At 44.6% G+C, this 19,951-nt stretch overlaps 1 protein-coding gene across 5 annotated transcripts in view; it reads left to right on the top strand.

Moving 5' to 3' along the window:
• Nucleotides 1-578: 578 nt before the first annotated feature.
• DAAM2 (dishevelled associated activator of morphogenesis 2) overlaps nucleotides 579-19,951 on the top strand; it is a gene marked incomplete at both ends in the record, with an annotated part of 41,055 nt that continues 21,682 nt past the window's right edge. For 4 of the 5 annotated variants that reach the window (XM_084228948.1, XM_084228947.1, XM_084228945.1 and 1 more), the window contains 10 exons: nucleotides 629-796; nucleotides 6,281-6,370; nucleotides 7,383-7,457; nucleotides 7,873-7,967; nucleotides 10,631-10,964; nucleotides 12,413-12,523; nucleotides 12,902-13,005; nucleotides 14,050-14,116; nucleotides 15,241-15,358; nucleotides 17,702-17,840. In XM_084228948.1, coding sequence (XP_084085074.1) covers nucleotides 629-796; nucleotides 6,281-6,370; nucleotides 7,383-7,457; nucleotides 7,873-7,967; nucleotides 10,631-10,964; nucleotides 12,413-12,523; nucleotides 12,902-13,005; nucleotides 14,050-14,116; nucleotides 15,241-15,358; nucleotides 17,702-17,840 — 1,301 coding nt within the window. Of the gene's footprint in view, nucleotides 797-6,280; nucleotides 6,371-7,382; nucleotides 7,458-7,872; nucleotides 7,968-10,630; nucleotides 10,965-12,412; nucleotides 12,524-12,901; nucleotides 13,006-14,049; nucleotides 14,117-15,240; nucleotides 15,359-17,701; nucleotides 17,841-19,951 lie in introns of all 5 variants that reach the window. The other variant, XM_084228949.1, reaches the window with a different exon arrangement.

Below are 19,951 nucleotides of genomic sequence, written 5' to 3'. Positions count from 1 at the left end.
TTTATCTAAACATTCATGGGTGTGCTAGACTGGGAATAAAACTGTGAAAGTAGCTGAAGTCTTCCATCCTCTACTCCCCTGGGGTCCTTGCTGTATCATTAGCTGGGCATCCTCACTGAGCCAACCAGCTTTAATCCTTCCTTTCCATTGTTGAAACCTTTTAGTCAGGCATCCCCCAGAACCTTAGAATGAATCAAATGAATGGAAATAGATTGTCCAGAGGACAGGAAATAGGATTCCCATCTGTACAATCATGGAGATGGTAAGATGAGTGCCAACTCTGATTTCCTGGAGGTCACATTCTGTGACTACACCCCTCCTTCTCTGGCACACAGGGACAATCTGAAAGTGTCTGTGCCAGATAGCCCTTCTGTGGAGGACTTGGTCAGAAGGGCATGTAAATATTTTTTAGGGGGAGAAGCTATAAGAGAAGCTGTGGGAGAAGGGAAAAGGCTTTAGCTATCGAGTTGAGGTCTCTTAACAATTGGGCAAAACTTAGGGTGACAAGTGACTGCTGCCCCCATGTAGCTGATGTGTCTGACCACCCGGTGTGCTCTGCTTTCCTGCCAGATCACGATGAGGACCTAGGGCGTCTGCCTGCTGACTGTCCTCCTGGCCTGCAGTGACCATGGCCCCCCGCAAGAGGAGCCGCCATGGCCTGGGCTTCCTGTGCTGCTTCGGGGGCAGTGACCTCCCTGAGATCAACCTCCGGGACAACCACCCTCTGCAGTACATGGAGTTTTCCAGTCCTATTCCGAACCCAGAGGAGCTTAACGTCCGCTTTGCAGAACTGGTGGTCAGTGAGGGGCAGGGGTGGGTGGTGGACACTGGGGAGGCAGAGTGGATTCTTTAGGTTGACACCAGGTCACTCAGAACATAGCCTGTTGGTAGAAATATGGGGGCAGATGCGTGTATGACACCTGGAAACTAGTTCAAGTCTGGGGTGATGACATCTAGCCTGGGGCAGGTGGAAGCTCTGTGCTCTACCAGTTCTCCCTGACCCTTTGTGATGCTCTAGACCAGCGCTAAGGTATATCTTTGTGAGAACTCCAATTGTATGTAATTTCAAACTCTAACCACAAAGTGACAGAATAGGAAGTGTGATTCCACTCTCTGGAGGTCTGATGGGAGGCAGAGCTTGCCCACCAAGGGAGGTCCCAGATCAGGGCTATAGGGCACAGGCTCTAATCCTGGCATAGAGTGATGAGCACAATTTCTTTTTTTTTTTTTTAAGATTTATTTATTTATTTATGTATTTATACAAGCACTGGGTAAAGTCAGAAGAGCAGGAGGGTAAGAGAATTCACCAGAGCGGGGAACAGAGCAGACAGACTGACGAAATACACTGCTAGGGGAGCAGTGGGCATGACAGGAGAGGTCTGCGTGCCATGTGGGACCCTCACCAGCAGCCAGGTTTGGAACCTGCACTCCAGAGGCTGCGGGCAGCTTCACAGCCCAGTGCTCAACTGCTGCACCACCAGGGGAGGCCCGAGTGATGAGCACAATTTCATCGGACAGTTCACTCTTGGTCACTCATTCTTATGATTGCCTGATAATCCAATCAGAGGAGAAACAGTGTTGTGTGCCTTAGAATGGGGATTCAGACTTGAATTTGATAATGGATGTAACTGACTAACACAATCTAGTCCTTCAAGTAGCAGGAGCACTATAATATGTGACCAGGCAGGTTATATGAAAAAGTAGTCCACCTTTCTCATCACATCAGGTTCAGCAAAACTCATGGATATCCTGATTTATATCTTTTCTCAAGATGGGATTGTGGGTGAAGGGAATAAAGTGTTTTCTGGTGTGGGAACATTTGGAACCTGATTGGTGCTAGTCATTGATCTGTTTTTGGCTAAGAATACTGCTGACACCAGATGTGTGGTTGTCCATCCCAAATAATTCTCCAATTCTGTGCTGACATCAAATGGATATCCTACAATGTCACTCATTGCTGACACTAACCCAGAGTTAGTGCAGATCCCACAAGTTAAAGACTCAGAGACACACGACCCCTCACTTCAGACATCAGTCAAAGTAGTGGGTCCCCAAGTTACTTGTACTTCTGTTTGACTTGGCTTCAAATTGGAGGCCTTTCAATCCCATCCTCAAGTTTGCTGATTTGCAGTAAGGACTCTGGGATATACTTTACTTGCTATTTATTGCTAGTCTATTATAAAAAAAAAATCCTAATGAATACAAATGAATAGCCACATGAGGGGGGGGGTTAGGGTAAGCCCCAGAAGGGTCCTGCGCACAGGAGTTTCTGGCCCATTAGAGTTGTGAATGTATTTGCCAACCTGAAGCTCTCTGAAGCTTATCATTTAGAGACTTTTATGTAGTTTTCATCACATAGGTATGACAGATTTTAACTCAATCTCCAACCTCTCCTCTTCCTGGAATTTAGGGGGTGGGACTGAAAGGTCTAGGTTTCTAATAGAGGCCTGATCTTTCTGGTGACCAACTCCCATATAGAAGCTATGGAGATCCCACCAAAGCAACAAAAGAGGCTCCTATCTCCAGGAAATTCCAGGGGATTTAGGAGCTCTAAGTGAAGAACAAAATGTGCTTCTATCACCCAGGAAATTCCAAGGGATTTAGGCGCTCTATCCTAGGAACTGGGGATAAAGATCAAAGTACATTTCTTAAAATATAGCCAGGGCGTTTTCTGTTTTCATTTCTATTGAGGTAACATTCCTTCTCAAAGTTACAGGGGTCTAGTTTTTTTTGTTTTGTTTTGTTTTGTTTTGTTTTTGTTTGCTTTTTACCTCAGCGACTTTATATTATGCCAACCCCAAATTTGGGAATATTTTCTTAAATAGCATACTGGAATTTTGATAGGTTTCAAGAGGGTTTCCTTTCTTTAGCCCTTATATTCAATAAGTATTTGTTGAGCATCTTCAGTGGGCTGGACGCCTTGCAAGGTACTTTGGCCAAAGCAAGGGTGATTCCGATGAATCTTGTCTGCAAGGAGACTAGTGTCAGGTATTGAGTAAATAAATGATGAATATTTCTTCACATTGCTGTGTGCTGATCCTTTGGAGGGCCTCAGGGATTTAGTTATAAGCCAACAGGCACCGTTTCTGCTTCCAAGAAGGTGAAATCTAATAGGAAAGACTGATTTTATTTTTTCTCATTATTTTATAATGAAAATGTATTATGAATATTCCCAATGTGCCAAGAAGTTGCAAGAACTTTTCATTGAATATCTACATTCCACCATGTAGATTAAACTATTCTTAAGTTTGTTATATGTCTTTTATAAATTAGGTTAAATCAAATCCAGTTGCTATTTTCATGGGCTAAAAAGAATAAAATATTGGCAGATATCATAGGAGAGACTCTGAATAGGAGTGACAAGTGTGGTGTTCAGAAAGGGGACTGTGGAGCATGATCCTAAAGGGAGGTCACCAGCACCTCCCTGAACAGTGACATTTCCACTGAGATCTGGAAACATGGCAGTAGTTAGGGAAATGCATGAGGGTGCAGAACAATAGCAGGGGGACCCTGCACAAGAAGCAGCAAATCAGAAAAGACCTGGGTGCTTTTGTAGGCGACCATGAAGACAAGAATAAGGAGTGATAGATAGTGAGTGAAGGCTCTAAGCAGGGTTTTGAGATGATTCAATATGCTTTTCTGAAATACTATTTAATCTAAGCCATTGAGAATGATAACTTGGACTAAAATGTTAGTGGTGACAGATTCAAGACCTATTTAGGAGAAATGATTATAGGAACTGGAGGGGTTGATGAGTGAGTAGGAATTAAGGAATAACCAGACTTTTTACAGGAAAAACTGGTTGGAGGTAGGGGCCCCCATACATACAGAGAAGATGATTCTTGAGATTAGATGACTGGGATGACGAATTCAATTTGCATATTCTTTCCATTTATCAATTTTTTCATCTGTAAAGTGGGTTGTTGCAAGTTTTAAATAAATGAGTAAATATCAAGCACTTATAATAGTGTCTTGGCACAAAGTAACACCACATAAATATGTCAGATACCCAAGTTGATAGATACAGAAGGGTCCCAGAATCTGGAGCTCAGGAGACTGGTGAACTGGAGGTACAAGTTTGGGAGAATTTAGCATACTAACTGAGTTCTCAGGAATAGCTGACAGGGCTTCACCTAAGGAAGAATAGACAGGAAAAAAGAAGATTGAGGACATCGCCCTGATGGACTTAGCATTTGATGGTAGGAGAGTAGAGAAGTCACCAAGGAAGCCCAAGAGTAGCAGAGGGAAGCAGGAGGGACTGCCTGAGAACACTGTTGTCAAAGAATTCAAGGAAGTAGGATTCAGTCAGCACTGAATGATCAGCAAAGGTGCAGGATCCCTGAACTCAGCATAACTGCCAGAAAGCATCCATTGACTTAGCCACAGAAACTCTGGAAAGAAAGGACTTGCACACGTGACCATAATCCAAGGTTGAATGTAACTGCACTGGAGTTCAGGACAGTGTTCTTACCTGGGAATCTATGGCAGGCTTGCTGATGGAGATCACTTTGACCTTGGGAATTGGACCAGGTCCACTGAGTAGATGGACAAGGAGGGCAGTCCAGGTGGAACTAACTGTGTAAGCAAAGTAGAAGAAATTCAGAGTTTGTGCAGGGTATTATAAAGTGCATATAACCGTACTTCTTTTGCTTCTAATTCTGGCATGGAAAGGATTTACTGCACATACCTGAAGCAGGGCTCTGAGGATTCTGGCCAAGGACCTTCTTGGGATATGTGGAGAGTGGTTCTAGGGTTCTAGTACTCTTTGTTGAGCATTAGATCTGTAGGAGTCTTTAGTTCCAGAGGCAGGTGAACTGGAGGGCACTGTTTCAAATCATTTTTGTCTGTGTTGTCCAAGATGGTGGCCCCTGGTGACCTGGGGCCACCGTATACTTTTTGAAATGTGGCTTGTATGAACTGAGATGAGCTGCAAGGGTGAAATACACAGAAGATTTGGTGATTTAGTTTTGGGGAAGAAAGAATATAAATATTTCCGTCACATTTTTTTATATTGGTTACATGTTGATCATATTTTTGATATTTTGGATTCAATAATATGTATTATTAATATTAACTATGTATATTTTCTTAAATTTTTAATGTGGCTAGAAAACTTTTCTTAAATGTATGTGATTCATGTTATACTTCTGTTGGACCATTCTGTTTTAGGTGAAGGAAGGAGATATTTTCCCTTAATAAAAATATAGGCAAAAGAATGTAGGTAGTAAGATTTAGATCCATATACTCCCCTAGATAGTACTTTCACTCTTTATATAATTTTCAAAAGTATAAAGATTAGTAATGTTATACTTTATTGTCTTATTGTGACTTTTGCTTTTGATTCAAAAACCAAAACAAAACAGGAAAAAGCAACCTCACAGTGAGTTGAAAACCATATTATGTTCCCCAGGGTCTGTTTCTTTGATGAGCCTGCCTTCATTCATCTATCATAGGATTTTAAAGAAAAAAGCTTTTTAGGGGTCATCCGGCGTGGCCAAACCTATAAAGTCACCCAAACTACCTATAGAGTCATCCAAAATTTGATGACCTCAGAAAATTTACTACTCTACTCCTCTGAGAGTTTGGGTTAGACTGGTGATACCCCTTTCTATGTACAGAGTCTAGATTTGGTGGTGGTGGTGTGGGTGGAGGGACCACCACTGCTGACCATGACCATAACACCTGTAGGAAATAGATGAACACTTCCCTTGGGGTGGCGCATCCTTCCTGCCAAGATATTTTCTCATCCCCTTGCCCTCACTAGCACTCTCTAGCCTGTGGTAGGACCCAAGCTGAGGTTGGGGGAACCAGAGAAAATCTGGGGGAGAGGCTCCAAAGGCAGAGAGACTTGAAAGATGGGAATCAGTATTGGATCTGTAAGTTGACTCCTTTCTTTGTCAGACCTTGACTTACGGTGTTGACGAGCTTGAGATGGACAAGGGAAGGCAGACAAGAAATCCTGGGCAAGAGGAGTAAAGGCTAACAAAGCGACACAGGAGATGGGCAGTGGGCACTGGATCTGGAGGAGGAGGGGGGGATGCAGAGACAAAGATGGGGGTCGGCAGGCAGGAGGATAAAAGCAGCACAGAATTGAGCTGAAGTTAGATGCTGGAGGAATGGACTGTATATCTTACAGAAAGAATTATTCTATCATATATTTGCTGCTCTTTGAAAGGAAGATAATAAAGGCTTGAGGGAATTGCAATTTCCTGTAGGACTGGATATTCTAATGTCAACCATCTCTGGGTTTTAGATGTATTATTTCTTGTTGTCTTTGCAGGATGAATTGGATCTCACTGACAAAAATCGGGAGGCTGTGTTTGCACTGCCTCCTGAGAAGAAATGGCAGATCTACTGCAGCAAGAAGAAGGTGCCATCTCCGACCCTTCCCACTGTCGCCTCGGGGTCCCCAGCATGGGGAGCTCTTGTCTCCATGCTCACTCATTCATTGAATAGATATTTATGACACACTGACACTGTCACAGTTTAGGGGAACAGCAGTGGATAAATCTGGAGAGAAAGAAATTCTGTTCTCATGACTTGTGCTCAGGGAAATAAGATTCTGTCTTTCAAAAGCTCTTTAAGAAGGTACCCCTGGGTTCTAGGAGTGCTGCTGATACAAAGATGACAAACCTGAACTCCCTTCTCATGTCCATGTCTGGAGGGCATGCCGGCCTAGGCTGTGCCTGGGGGCAGCTTTGTTGTAAGGACTGAGTACTTCTGTTTTTCGTGGGGGCTTTTTCCTCTGGATCTTTAGTGCCAAACCTGTCCCAGGCTCACAGGGCAGCATATGCCTCAGGGCCACATGTGTTTCCTCCCATGCTCTCTTCCTCTCTTCCTCACAATGTGGGTCTCCTGCCTGTAGTACTCCTCAGAAAGGGGTGAACCACTCCAGTTAGGGCTGAATTGTATTTTAACTCCCCCACCCACTTTCTCTGCTTTCTCCTCTCGCCCTCCCTCTTCCCCTATCACTGTCTCATCTGCTCATCTCTCTCTCTCTCTCTCTCTCTGTCTCATTTGCCACCTGTCTATTCTAGCCTTTCTGTTCTCTTATGGTGCTTTTCATTTTCGTGGCCCACCTCCCTTCTTTCCCCTCCACCCTCTCAATGTTCAGCCCAGAAGCTTGTTCCTTTGACCTCCGATACCTGAGGTCTTGCACCTGAACTCAGACCTGCTCTCAAGTCTGGGTGGGTTCTGAGCTGTTTCTCCTTTGTGTTCCCTGGCGCTACGCATGACACTTTACTTATTTACTCTTCTCACTAAAGATATTTGTCCCATCAAGGATCCATACCAGTCAGAATTACCTTATAAAGTTGGGCCTCAGGATCTCAGGCCATGGGCCTCTCTAACCAATTGGTCTACAACCCTTTTTCTTCTTTCAGGAGCAGGAGGATCCCAACAAGTTGGCAACCAGCTGGCCTGACTATTACATTGACCGCATCAACTCCATGGCAGCGGTGAGTGGCCACTTCACCCCTGGATGGAACCCCACCTTGAAAGGCTATGGGCAAGGGCGATCCTCCCCCAAGTATCTCTGCATCTCACACCCCCCACACTGGGACTCAGCAGCTCTCTGTTATTCTCAAGATTTGACCTTAATCTTTCTTCCCTGTGGTTGTAAAGTCCCACAACCATTTAAACACTTATTAACCATTTGGACATCAAATAAGCTTGGGAAATTGGCTGGGTTAACAATTCTTCCCATTTTACAGATGAGGAAAGTGAAGTCTGAGGCGAGCACCTGGGTCTCCTCAGAATCTGATTCTCTGTGTTTCTGAGGAAAGGGCAGGCCCTGCATCACACCTGAGCTAGGGCTGTGGGAGCTGGGCGGCAGACAGTCCAGAGTGACTTCTGCTCATTCTGCCTACTCAGATGCAGAGTCTGTATGCATTTGATGAGGAGGAGACAGAGATGAGGAACCAAGTCGTGGAAGACCTGAAGACGGCTCTCCGGACGCAGCCCATGAGGTAACTTGTTCTGTGTCCTTCCCCTCACTGGCTTCCACATCTTTTCACTGGATGCCTCCATTCCCAGCTCCCACAACCCCTCTCTCCGAGTAGCTGGGAGGCTGTGAGGGAATAGGTATGTTGGAAAAGAAGGAAGATGAACATAGGAAAATGATATAAACCTCAGATTCCAAAGATCTATCTGGAGAGAAACTGAGGGCCAGTGCTTGTTTTTCTTGAGAAAATAGAACAGAAGGGAGGGTAGCCAAGAGGACCAGATGTATAGGAAAGAATTTTGGGAGAATTAGGCCCTATGAACATGAGCGATAAATACTCGAGCCACTAGGGGGCGATGTGGTGTCTGTGGATGAGATGTCTCTGCCTGGTGTGGGGAGCATGGGCCTGGCAAAAGGGATGGATGCCTCAGGGCCAGAGAAAGACATCTCCTCCTCCCCAGACCACACACCGTGCAAGGGTTCTAAGAGGGGAACATGAGGCACAGATGTGTCTCATGTCTGGAAACTGTGTCCTGCCAGCCTCTCGGATTTGATTGTTAAATTTTCAGCCATTTTGCAAGCTGGTTGTCAAACATAGATATAAATAAAATACAAATTATATTAAAAACAAAGGTAATAAATATTTGAAAATTACCCAATGATCTTTCTACATTTTACTGTGACTATGTCCTTCACTACACCTGCTGTGTATGTAAGAGGGAGGTGTATAAATGGTGCATCTCTTTTCAACTCTACCGTCAGCTATGCCATATTGATAACTTGAGATTGGTTGTGCTGAGAACATTTATTCTATAAAAATTGGCAAATACTACAGTCAAGCCTGTGCATTCTAACTCCAGAGAGCAGTTGTTAAACATCTCAGTCTATGTGTGTGGCAAGGTGGGGAGGTCTGGGGTGGGAAGGGATATAGGAAGTAGAGGGATTGAGGAGAGACTGTTGAGTTTATCTGCCACCTCAATTTATTTTTCTTTGCCTTAGTAAAATTCTAATAAGAAAATATATATTGTCATATATATTGATGAAAAGTTTATGGAATATAGAAAACCATATAACAGTAAAAAGTAAATAAGACCTATTTTTACAGTTTTAGAGTATATTCTATTTTTCTGATCATAGTTCTACAATAATATAGAAGTCCACAAATGCACTTGGAATTAAATGCATTAATTATATGCAGTATTTTCTTCAGCTCCTTTTGTGACATTACCTCAGGTCATCAGTTATTCTATGAAGTCTAGGGTTCGAAGCCTTTTTCTGTATGTGTGTGCATGTGGGATGGGTAATTCTGGAACCGAAATGAATCTTACAGACCACTTACCAGAATGATGCTTTTAAGTAATAACAATTGACCCTTGAACAATATGGGCTTGACCTGTGGGTCCATTTACGTTTGGAATTTTTTCTATCTGAGGGTTCTTCATTCAGGGTTTCAGCCAACCTCAAATATTGGGCAGTTGAATTTGCATATGCTTGTGTATAAGAGGGCCCACTCCAAGATATATTCAGATTTTTGACTGCTTGGGGTTGGTGTTATTCAGGGTCGACTGGAAATAAAAATAGATGGATTAAAAAAACTAATTTAAGTAGTTACCAACTATTAAAGATTGTGAGATAGGAATAAATGTACTTCTTTATGCCTTAAATAGCAAGAACTAGCAACCGCCATGGTTTTGAAGTGCTGATGAGTGTAAATGATATTTTGAGATACCGGTGACAACTGTAATTTGATATGAAAATAGCTGTGATTTCTTTGGGTGACAAAGTCACAGATTATGCTAATAACACTGTCATTTATTGCCTCCATTCATCATCAAGGGAAATGTTAAGTTTCAGTTAGACGTTTTCAAAAATAAAGCTGTAATTTCCCTTTCCCATCCAAGTTCATGGACTCTTGTGTGTCAGATATAGACCCTTTAGGGGAACGTAGACTCCAGGCTAAGAACCCCTAAACTAAATGACATTTAATGGTTTCTGCTAACAGTCAAGATAACTCAGCTGTTTTCGTTTTTTTTTTTTTTTTAATATTTATGTATTTACACATAGAAAAGCTGGGGTGTAGGCCAGAGGTGTGGAAGGGTGAGAGGATTCACTAGGGAGAGTGGGGAGCAGAACAGGCAGATCTACTGAAATACACTGCTGAGGGGAGCAGCGGGGGAGACAGGAGAGGTCTGCTGTGCCATATTGGGTCAGCTCCCTGCCTAGGGATCGAACTGAGGATGTGGTGGTGATAGTGCTGAGACTTAACCCCTGTTGCTACCAGGGAGGCCCCCAGTTGTTTTCTTAAGGACCTTCCCAGCCTTGGTTCCTTAACCAAGTGTCTGTGATTCCCTTCTGTCTGGAAGTCCTCCTTGTCATCTCACTGTCATTTTTTGAATCCCTATCTTTGCTGGAGATGAATCTTCAGGTTTAATAGCCATGATAATTATCATGACCATCCATCCCATACACACCATCAAAGATGAAACTGAGAGTCAATGACATGCAAATGCATGGTACTTAAAATGCAAATAGGATGCCACACTCCTGTGAGAGTGAAAAGATTTTAGTGCTTTAGATGAGCTTTATAAATGGAAATGGGGGCTGCTGTACATGGGGTGTTGAGATAACTATTTGCAAAAATGTGTCCAGAATAACATGGGAGCATGGGATACCTATTTCTAATGGTAGGTTTGTGACCCGCTTCATCGAGCTGGAAGGCTTGACCTGTCTGCTAAATTTCCTCCGGAGCATGGACCACGCCACCTGCGAGAGTCGCATCCACACCTCCCTCATCGGCTGCATCAAGGCTCTGATGAACAATTCCCAGGGGCGGGCACACGTGTTGGCACAGCCTGAGGCCATCAGCACCATCGCACAGAGCCTGCGCACAGAGAACAGCAAGACCAAGGTGGCTGTGCTGGAGATCCTGGGCGCAGTGTGCCTGGTGCCTGGCGGCCACAAGAAAGTGCTGCAGGCCATGCTACACTACCAGGTGTACGCGGCCGAGAGGACACGCTTCCAGGTGAGAGGCCCAGCAGGGGATGGGGCGCCAACCAGGATGGGACAGGAGCTTTGAATACTCAGGGGGAAGGACTAAGTATTCTGTGTAATAGAAACAGAGGAAGGAGAGGTAGTAAGGGTTGCATATCCACTCCTGGAAGGTAATAGACTAAGAGTAATGGGACCCGGAGGGCATATCTAGAATGGCGTGAGTCTTAGGAGGTATGGGTTTGACTGGGAAAGTAAACACATCACTAGACCACAGGTTCCTTGAGGCGGCAATATAGGTCTGCTTCATTTTTGTGACTCTGCATCCCTGAGTCTAGCGCCCAACTCATTTTCAGGCTTAGAGAAGAAAATTGAATTGACAGCAATTGCTCGAGTCAAGGTTTTAGGGCTTATGCCTGGGTCTGGGTCTGCTGTGAGGCTCCTGAGACCAGCCCTGGGAGCTCAGGCCAGGCCTTTCTCTTCCCCTGACCTGCTCCAGGAAAGTAATGAGATAGATAACAAGTATCAGGTGTCTTGACCCAGAATCAGTCTCAACAAATGTGAAATATTGTTACACACACTATGTTTTATCCATCAGTGTGGGCTATTTGTTTATTCTGTCATCATTTTTATTTATTTTTATTTTTTAAATTTATTTATATATATTTTACCTAATTTTTCATTTCTTTTACAGTGTTTGCTTTCTTTCCTCAGGTGTAGTCCCCATAGAATTTCCACCACCAATTTATCTGTGCTCCATCACCATAGTCCCTTGTGCTCTTCCGCCCTCGTTTTGATCCCTCTCCCCGCCCCTCTCCTGCAGGATATCTCTGATTTATAGTTGTCTGTTTATTTTTGTTATGCTTTTTATTGTTATTATTTTTTTTCCTAACGCCTTACCTTATTTGATTCCCCTATATTCCTCCTATAAGTGAAACCATCCGATATTTTTCTTTTTCCTTCTGACTATTTCACTGAGCATAATCCTTTCTAGCTCCATCCCAAAATACATGACCGGATCAAGAAGATGTAGTATTTATACACAATGGAATACTATTCAGCATCAGACATTGTTAAACCATCCACTGTGTGCAGAGAGCAGATCCTGGCCATTTGCAAAAGATAGAAAAGGAATAAAAGGTAGTGCTCGTGCCGTCCAGGAGCTGAGTAGGGAGCACAGACTAGCAGTAAATAGTGGGAGCACAGCTCTCAAGCAGCAGCACAGCCCTGTCCAACATATAAGCCCAGCTCCAAAGACTGAATGGAACAGAAGTAAGGCAGGCCTGGGGCTCAGCTTTAAAGAAGCAAAAATTGTTTCTTGGGAGAAGCCAACTTTAGGGGAAGGCCAAGATGAATTGGATAGTTTGAAAAGATGGAATAGATGGGGCATTCTAGGGATTCTGGTCAGGAACCAAAGCCTCGTGGTCTGGACTTAGTGAATCCTGAGCCCTCCTATCCTTTCTGTCTTGCCTTTTCATCCAGACACTGCTAAATGAGCTAGACCGAAGTTTGGGCCGATACCGGGATGAAGTGAATCTGAAAACAGCCATCATGTCCTTTATCAACGCTGTCCTCAATGCAGGAGCTGGGGAGGTAAGGCCCTTTGGCATTGGCCTTGCTATGCCTGGATGCTCTGGACCCTCGTGCTTGTTGGGGAAAAGATGGCAGGTCATCTGGTTGGTGTGCCAGGGCATCATCTTCAGGTGGTCTTTGCCATGTCACTGCTCTTTGATGCCAAGAGCTAAGAGGAAACTGGAAAGGAACTTACAGGCAGTGAGGCAGTAAGTAATGAGGTAAAAGGATGTCTCTTCCTAACTTTATTGGAGCTCTGAGACTCGAAGCAGCTCCAGATGAGTTTGCTGCAGGTGATGTGGGATGATGTCAGGAATGGTGATGGGGGAAGGACTCCCTAAGGACTCTTCTGGAAATCAAGATCAGCTAATGTGTCTGTCCTCCCTCGGTGACTCCCAGGATAATTTGGAGTTCCGCCTCCATCTACGGTACGAGTTCCTGATGCTGGGGATACAGCCTGTGATTGACAAACTCCGGCAGCATGAGAATGCCATCCTGGACAAGTAAGGCCCAAGCCACCTGTCCCTAGTACAGACTTTTGAGACAGTGTCTCGGTGGGGGATGGTAAGGCCTTCATGGAGTCCACCCTTCCCAACTGCCATACCCACCAGCATCGATGCAGAATCAGCTCTGTGGGGGTGAGGGTGACAACTGTCCTACCCTTGTCCCATCTTACCTGTGCCCCTGCCGGTCCTCCTTGATTACCTGCTGTCTCACCTCTGATAGACAGGTAGACCTAGCAGTATTTAGCCATGGTATTACTGCTCCCTGGGGCTATATGGAAACACATACAGATGCTCTTTGGTTTTTATACTCACTGATGGTTATTGGGGGCCTGGAATGCTAAATATCTTGCTGTGTTCTGTTCAAGAAAAGCCCCACTCCAAGTACAAGTTATAAAGGCTCTTGTTGATCAAAGGGCACAATTAAATTTCCTTGTGTTATCAGAGGGTGCCTCTGGTTCTGTCCCATTAGCACAGACTATTTTATGAACACTGGGTCTTAAGAGGTTGGATCCTTTTGAGGTGAGGTTATGGGATGGCTGGATGAGAGTTGTAAAAGAGGGAAGGATTGACTTCAAAGAGTGATATGGGGACAGTCTGAGGACACTGGAGAAGGTAGATAGAAGCAGTGGTCCATGATGGGGTGCCTTTATCACCTACTTGGCAATGCCTGGAGACATTTTGGTTGTCATAACTCAAGGGGTAGGGTTGCTGCTGGTCTCTGGGTGGTGGGTTAAGGTCAGAGATGCTGCTGAACCCCTACAACTCTTGGACCAACCTCCCCAACCAAGGGTCACCCAGCCCCAAATGTCAATAGGGCCAAAGTTGAGAAAGCTTGATCTAAGGTGATGGACCTTGGGTTGGCCTCTCCAAAGGAGAGATGTAGGTTTCTATAAAAGAGGGGTGCATTGGCATATAGACAGCTGGCTGTGTGCTGTTTTTGCTTTGGTCTCACCTAAATGAAGCTGTCAGATTTAGTTGATGGGGGTGGGGGCTGATGTTCTGTCTATATGCCTCCTCTCTCTGTCCCTCTATCCTATGTAGGCATTTAGACTTCTTCGAGATGGTCCGGAATGAGGATGACCTGGAGCTAGCCAGAAGGTTTGACATGGTGAGGATCTTTCAGGGGTGTGGTGACTGCTGTGGGGTCACAGGTAACCTCAGAGCTCCCTCTTCAGATCCTGTGCTATGGTAGGTTCAGTATTGCTGGCTACGTTCCCTGGTGGTTGCCCCCACGGCCCCATCCTGTGGCTGGAGCCCTGGCAGTCTATTGACTCCAGAGGGCTCCCCTTTTTGGTCTCACGTGGTCTCTCACCTGATGAGACTCACTTTGTGGTTTCACCTGGTGAGCCTCATCAGGTGGGCCTTCCCTGACCAGATAAGTCATCTACCCTCCAGGAGACGGCAACCCCCAAAAGAAAGCAAGCCAGCCCTTCTCTTGAGACTAATGATTAGTCTCAAATGTCTCTCCTGTGCTGCTTTTCCTCTGCCTTCAGCAATTTCTTGAGTTACCTTCCCCATTAGTAGCCAGGTTGTGCTGACCCAACCACGTTATATTTTCACTTTATCCTTAGTAACCATGAAAATATCCAACTGTGCTGCTTAGATATGGTATTATAAAATCCCTGTCCAAAAAGAAGCCTACTTATGGGGGAGTGCTTCGATCACCAAGCATCACCCCTTTGTATTCTTACAAAAGCCTTGGATTTAGATAGACAAGGAAACCGAGGTTTAAGAGGATGAACAGCTATCTTGTCACTCACCTAGAGAGTGGGGTCTGGACCCAGCATTTTGGCCACGCAGTCCTTGAATCATCTATATCTCTGCTTCCTGCCTTTAGTTTAAATCAGTAGTTCTCAACTGGGAGATTTACCCAGCCCCCTCCCAAGGGACATTTGTACTGTCTGGAGACATTTTTAGTCATCACAACTGGGATGAGGAGGATGCCACTGGCATTTGATAGACATAGCCCAATACTGCTAAACATCCTGCAATGAATAGGACAGCTCCCCACACAAAGACTCCTCCAGTTCATATGCCAAGAGTGCTGAGCTTGCGAAACCCTGGTTCATAGAATTAGCACATTTCCCACCTCCTTTTCTAAGCCTGGGCCAGAGGCAGGGGAAGGAACGCTCTCCCAGGAATGGGGCTCGTGAATGGACTCAGGGACTTTTCTTCCTTATTCTCTCCCTCTGATGCATCCCCTTACCCATTCACCGCACCCTCCACCCACAGGTCCATATCGACACCAAGAGTGCATCACAGATGTTTGAGCTGATCCACAAGAAGTTGAAGCACACAGAGGCCTACCCCTGCCTGCTGTCTGTCCTGCATCACTGCCTGCAGATGCCCTGTGAGTAGCCTACATTTGCCACTCCCTCAGCTTGTTAGAGCCCTGGCCCGGGTCAGGTGGAGACAAGGCATCGGGACCTCCCTGGGTTGGTGAGTCTCACCAGGTCTTCCTCTGCACATGCCCCCAGAAGCCAGGCCAGAGGACTCGGGCCGCCGTGGTTCCCTTCCTTCTAGGGGTCAAGACTCCTACTATCACTCCAGGATGAACTGGGGACTTGCACTGAGCAACCCCAACATCTGAGTCCAACAGTGATAGTTTGATCACTAAAAATCAAAGAGCCCTGGCTGCCAGCTCATGCCAAGGGAGTAATCAGTCCTCTCGTTGAGTTCCAAAAATGTTTTGTGTTTGGGGAAGTAGCACAGATGTGGAGCCTTTGGAGAAAGGTTTAACTCCTCCATATAGTCCTTGCTGGTTCCCCCCACCCCAACACCTTTGATTCTGCTTCTTTTTATAAATACCAAATGCCAGCAGCCACAAGAGCAGATACTAAGCTCTGAAGATCCAGGTGTGCATAATGGCTGAGTAAATTACACATCATTACTAATAGCCACACCAGTATGCAATTTGAAAAGAGCTTTCACTGTACATTTTGGCATTTAAGCTCTTCACAGAATAGAATACTTTGAAACCTATCATGGCCCATTGTAATGGTCAACCTGGGCAGATTCTCTTCATACGGTGGCATCAGCAGTCATGGCAATGTGACAACAACTACAAATTATTGTGTGCCAATGGTGGGCAGGGTGAATCACAAGGTTCCTCAGTACAGGGTCTCTAAACTTCAGAGTTGCTTGAGGGGCATACATTATTTCAAGCTGACAGTGAATGAACTTGAGGCTGAGTGAGTCTTTACATAGGAAGGATGCTTATTTCTTTGGGGTTAAGGTTTTAGATGAACCATCTTCCTCCTCTGTGAGACAGTGACCTGGCTTACCTGTTCTCCTGGGTGAAAGGTAATGGAAGACTATGCCTCTGCAGTGTGTGTTGGTGCCATGGTGGAAAGGAAAATGGACACAGTGACCTGGACCAGTTCTTCCACTTTTCTGTCCTCCCATAAAACATAAACAGTGACTTTATGGGAAGTCATTGAGAAACCTCACTTGTTCTACCCCTAAAGCCCCTGGGCACTGTGAATGTTCTACCTCAACATGGTGCTTTACGGTCATGACCTTCTGCCTTGCAGGCACTGTGGTTTGACCTTGAGGTCAGGCTTATGTGGGTGACCTTTCTTGGTGGTCGTGTTCCAGGGTACCCTATGGAAAATGACGTGACCTGGATATGAGTCCTTACCTGCATGCCTAAGAATTCTAGGCAAACCCACAGCAGATGTGTAGAGAAATGATAGGGGAAATAAAAGTTTATTTACAAATGATTTACAGAGGCAGATAAAAGAAAGAGAGACAGATGATGAATTGACTAACATGTGGTCAGATACAACCTGTCCTGTGACTATGCGGCACCAGGATGCCAGTCAAGTCCACAGAAGCAAGAGAAAAGGGCCCCAGGCTCGCATGCATTCAGGTATACACCAAGCACAGCTGCTTGACTCCACCCCTAGTTGCTGTGCTAAGGAAATCTGGTTGAAACATTCTGGTACTTGTGGTTTAAGGGCCTGTAAGTAAGTGGGGTAGGGAGCATGGTACCTCCCCTTTCATTCAGTAGAGACAAAGTGCTTAGTACCAAAAAGCAAGAAAAGTAGCTTAAGGCTGTCTCTTGGAAAGAAAGTTCATGTCCAACAAGACTATGACTGAAGAGAGTGGGGTCTTGTGAGTTCAAGTACCACACTGGTGCCTTTGCCTTCTTAGTTCAAGGTTACCATCATCAAGAAATCTGCCTGGATTCCATTAGATTTCTCCAGCCCCTCCAACTCCCTCTTGTGCATACATGTAATTAGTTTCCATTCATCTTTCTCCGTAGAACAATAACATAGATAATCCTAAACCTTTTTTTAAAATTTCCCTGGAGATTTCATTATTCAGCATGTATTATTTTGGAGCACATTTATTTTCTCAGAGGTGCTTTTTTTTTTTTTTTTAAGATAATGTAGAAAGCAATTTGCATTCCCAAGGCAGAGGATGATCAAGGTATCAACGGGGAAGAAATGTAGCCAGGAAGAATTTCAGGGAGTAGAGAAATATGGTAGGGGGTTGACATTCATAGAATGTCAGTTGTAAATAATCAAGAAATGACTGAATTTGTGAGCAACTGCATTGTCTCCACCAGCTGACTAGGGGCTTGCCAATGGAGGGGAAGGGCATGCCTCACCACCCAGGCAGTAACCCTAGGGTGGGGCCCCCAGGGAATCCAGGGCTCCACAAAGATAAGATGCCTCTTATCCCTTAGACAAGAGGAACGGTGGCTACTTCCAGCAATGGCAGCTCCTGGACCGCATCCTCCAGCAGATTGTCCTGCAGGATGAGAGGGGCGTGGATCCTGACCTGGCTCCCTTGGAGAACTTCAATGTCAAGAACATCGTCAACATGTGAGCAGTGGCTGGTCCTCACCTGTCTTCCTCCTCCTTCCCCATCTCTCTCCTACTTGGGGTTACTCAACTCCTTCTCTCAAGCCAGCCAGATTCCAAGAGGGGCTTGAGCGGCATTGTCCAATAGAGCTCTCTGAGATCATGGCAATGTTCCTCGCCTGCCCTGTCTCATGTGGCATCCGATGTAGCTATTGGGCATTAGACCTTGGCTAGTATGACTGAGGAACCACAATTTTTTAAAGGTTTATTTATTTATGCATACAAGAACTGGGGTATAGGTCAGGGGTGTGGGGGGGGTGAGAGGATTCACCAGAGACAGAGTGGGGTACAGAACAGGCAGACTGACTGAAGCACACTGTTGAGGGGAGCAGCAGGCGAGTCAGGAGAGGTCTACTGTGCATGTGGGTAGCTCCCTGGCTGGCTGATGATCAAACTCATGCTGCAGAAGCTTGTCAGTGCAGTGCTTAACCCCTTGCGCCACCAGGGAGCCCCAGGAACCACATTTTTAATTTTATTGTTCTTTAATTCCAATAGCAATGACATTCAGTCTTGTGACTACAATCTTGGGCAGTGCGGGTTTATGAACAGGGGGAGTAGGGAGAAGGAGAGGTACTCAACCCTCAATGATTCACTGGATGGAGCAGATAGAAGAGTAGTTTAACCAGAAAGAAGAGATCAGCAGACTGTGGCCTGTGGGATAACTCCAACCCCCTAGCTTGTTTTTGTATGGTCTTCCAGCTAAGAACACTTTTTTGTAATTTTGAAAGAATTGTTGAAATCAAACACAAGCATATGGGATAGAGACTGCATGGTATGCAAAACCTAAACTATTCACTCTTGCCTTTTATAGGGAGTATGCCACCCCAATATTGAGATACAGATCATGGCCAATTGACATGGGGATTTTGGGTGCAAGGAGGCAGAGCCTGTGGTCTTTGGGCGGTCATCTTTGACCGGCTAGAGAGAGACACAGAGAAATAAGTTTAAAGTCACACAAATTAATTATCAGATCTTATGTTAGTGCACTGATTTTTTATGTTCAGCTTGTATGGCAGTATGTCTCTGAACCGAATTCCCCAAGGATATAAACTGACTGTTTGTGACTCATTGTGTTGTGCTCCAAAGCCAAGTAGAAAACAGACTTTGAACTTTTCTTGCTACTGTTTTCATCTACACAAGTAGTTGGTTATCAATGGCGTGTTAGACAAGCATAACTAGTAAATTCATCAAAATGCAGCTTTATTTTATTTTCTACTGATTCTCTACACTATTTAGTGGGGAAGCTCTTCCTCTGCCAAAGGATAAATACTCTTCAGGTCCAATGAAATTTGTTCTTCTTCATTGGCAATGGAAGTGCTAAGATCATATTAAACTATCAACAGAGTCTCAAATCTGCAACAAGAAGGACTGGTCTCAGAAATGAATCAACATTCTAGATCTGATGTAGCCTTAAATCTCTTTCTTCCTTGCCTGGGTCCAGAAAGTTGCGGTGGGAAGGGTGTGTGTGTGTGTGTGTGTGTGTGTGTGTGTGTGTGATGGTTGGCTTCTTTTCTCTCTTGTTGCTTTTCTAACCCCTTCTACCCACTTTCCTACTAGCTAACCAGGTCCTGACCCCCACCAGAAGCAGCTTGGGGGCAGGAAGGTGAAAGAGAAAAGGTCTTACTTGACCAGGTAACTTAGTTAACAGCTTCCTGCTCTCTGGGTTTGGCATGTGGGAAAGGTATGAATATATTCCTGAATATATATAATATATAAACACATATATTATATATTCACATATATTTATTTATATATAAATATATATTTATATATTATTTATATTATATAAATATATATTTAATATAGGACATTATAAAATATATATTCTATATAATAGTATATATTCTATATAATAGTATATATAACACATGTATTATATATACATGTATGTGTATGTGTGTGTGTGTATATATATATATATATATATATAAATAAAATGTTGTGTTGCCTCTCATTAAAAAACCCTAGCGACTGCCCTCCTCACCTCCCAGGGCTGGCTGGTACCAACTATCCCTTCCATCAGCCCCTGTTTTACTGGCAATCCAGTCCACGTAGATTTGCACTGTTGAGTG

This window comes from Talpa europaea (assembly GCF_964194135.1).
Source record: "Talpa europaea genome assembly, chromosome: 2".
NCBI classification, from domain to species: domain Eukaryota; kingdom Metazoa; phylum Chordata; class Mammalia; order Eulipotyphla; family Talpidae; genus Talpa; species Talpa europaea.
The sequence above is the reverse complement of the archived record's forward strand: the minus strand, read 5'-3'. Positions and strand labels throughout refer to the sequence as shown.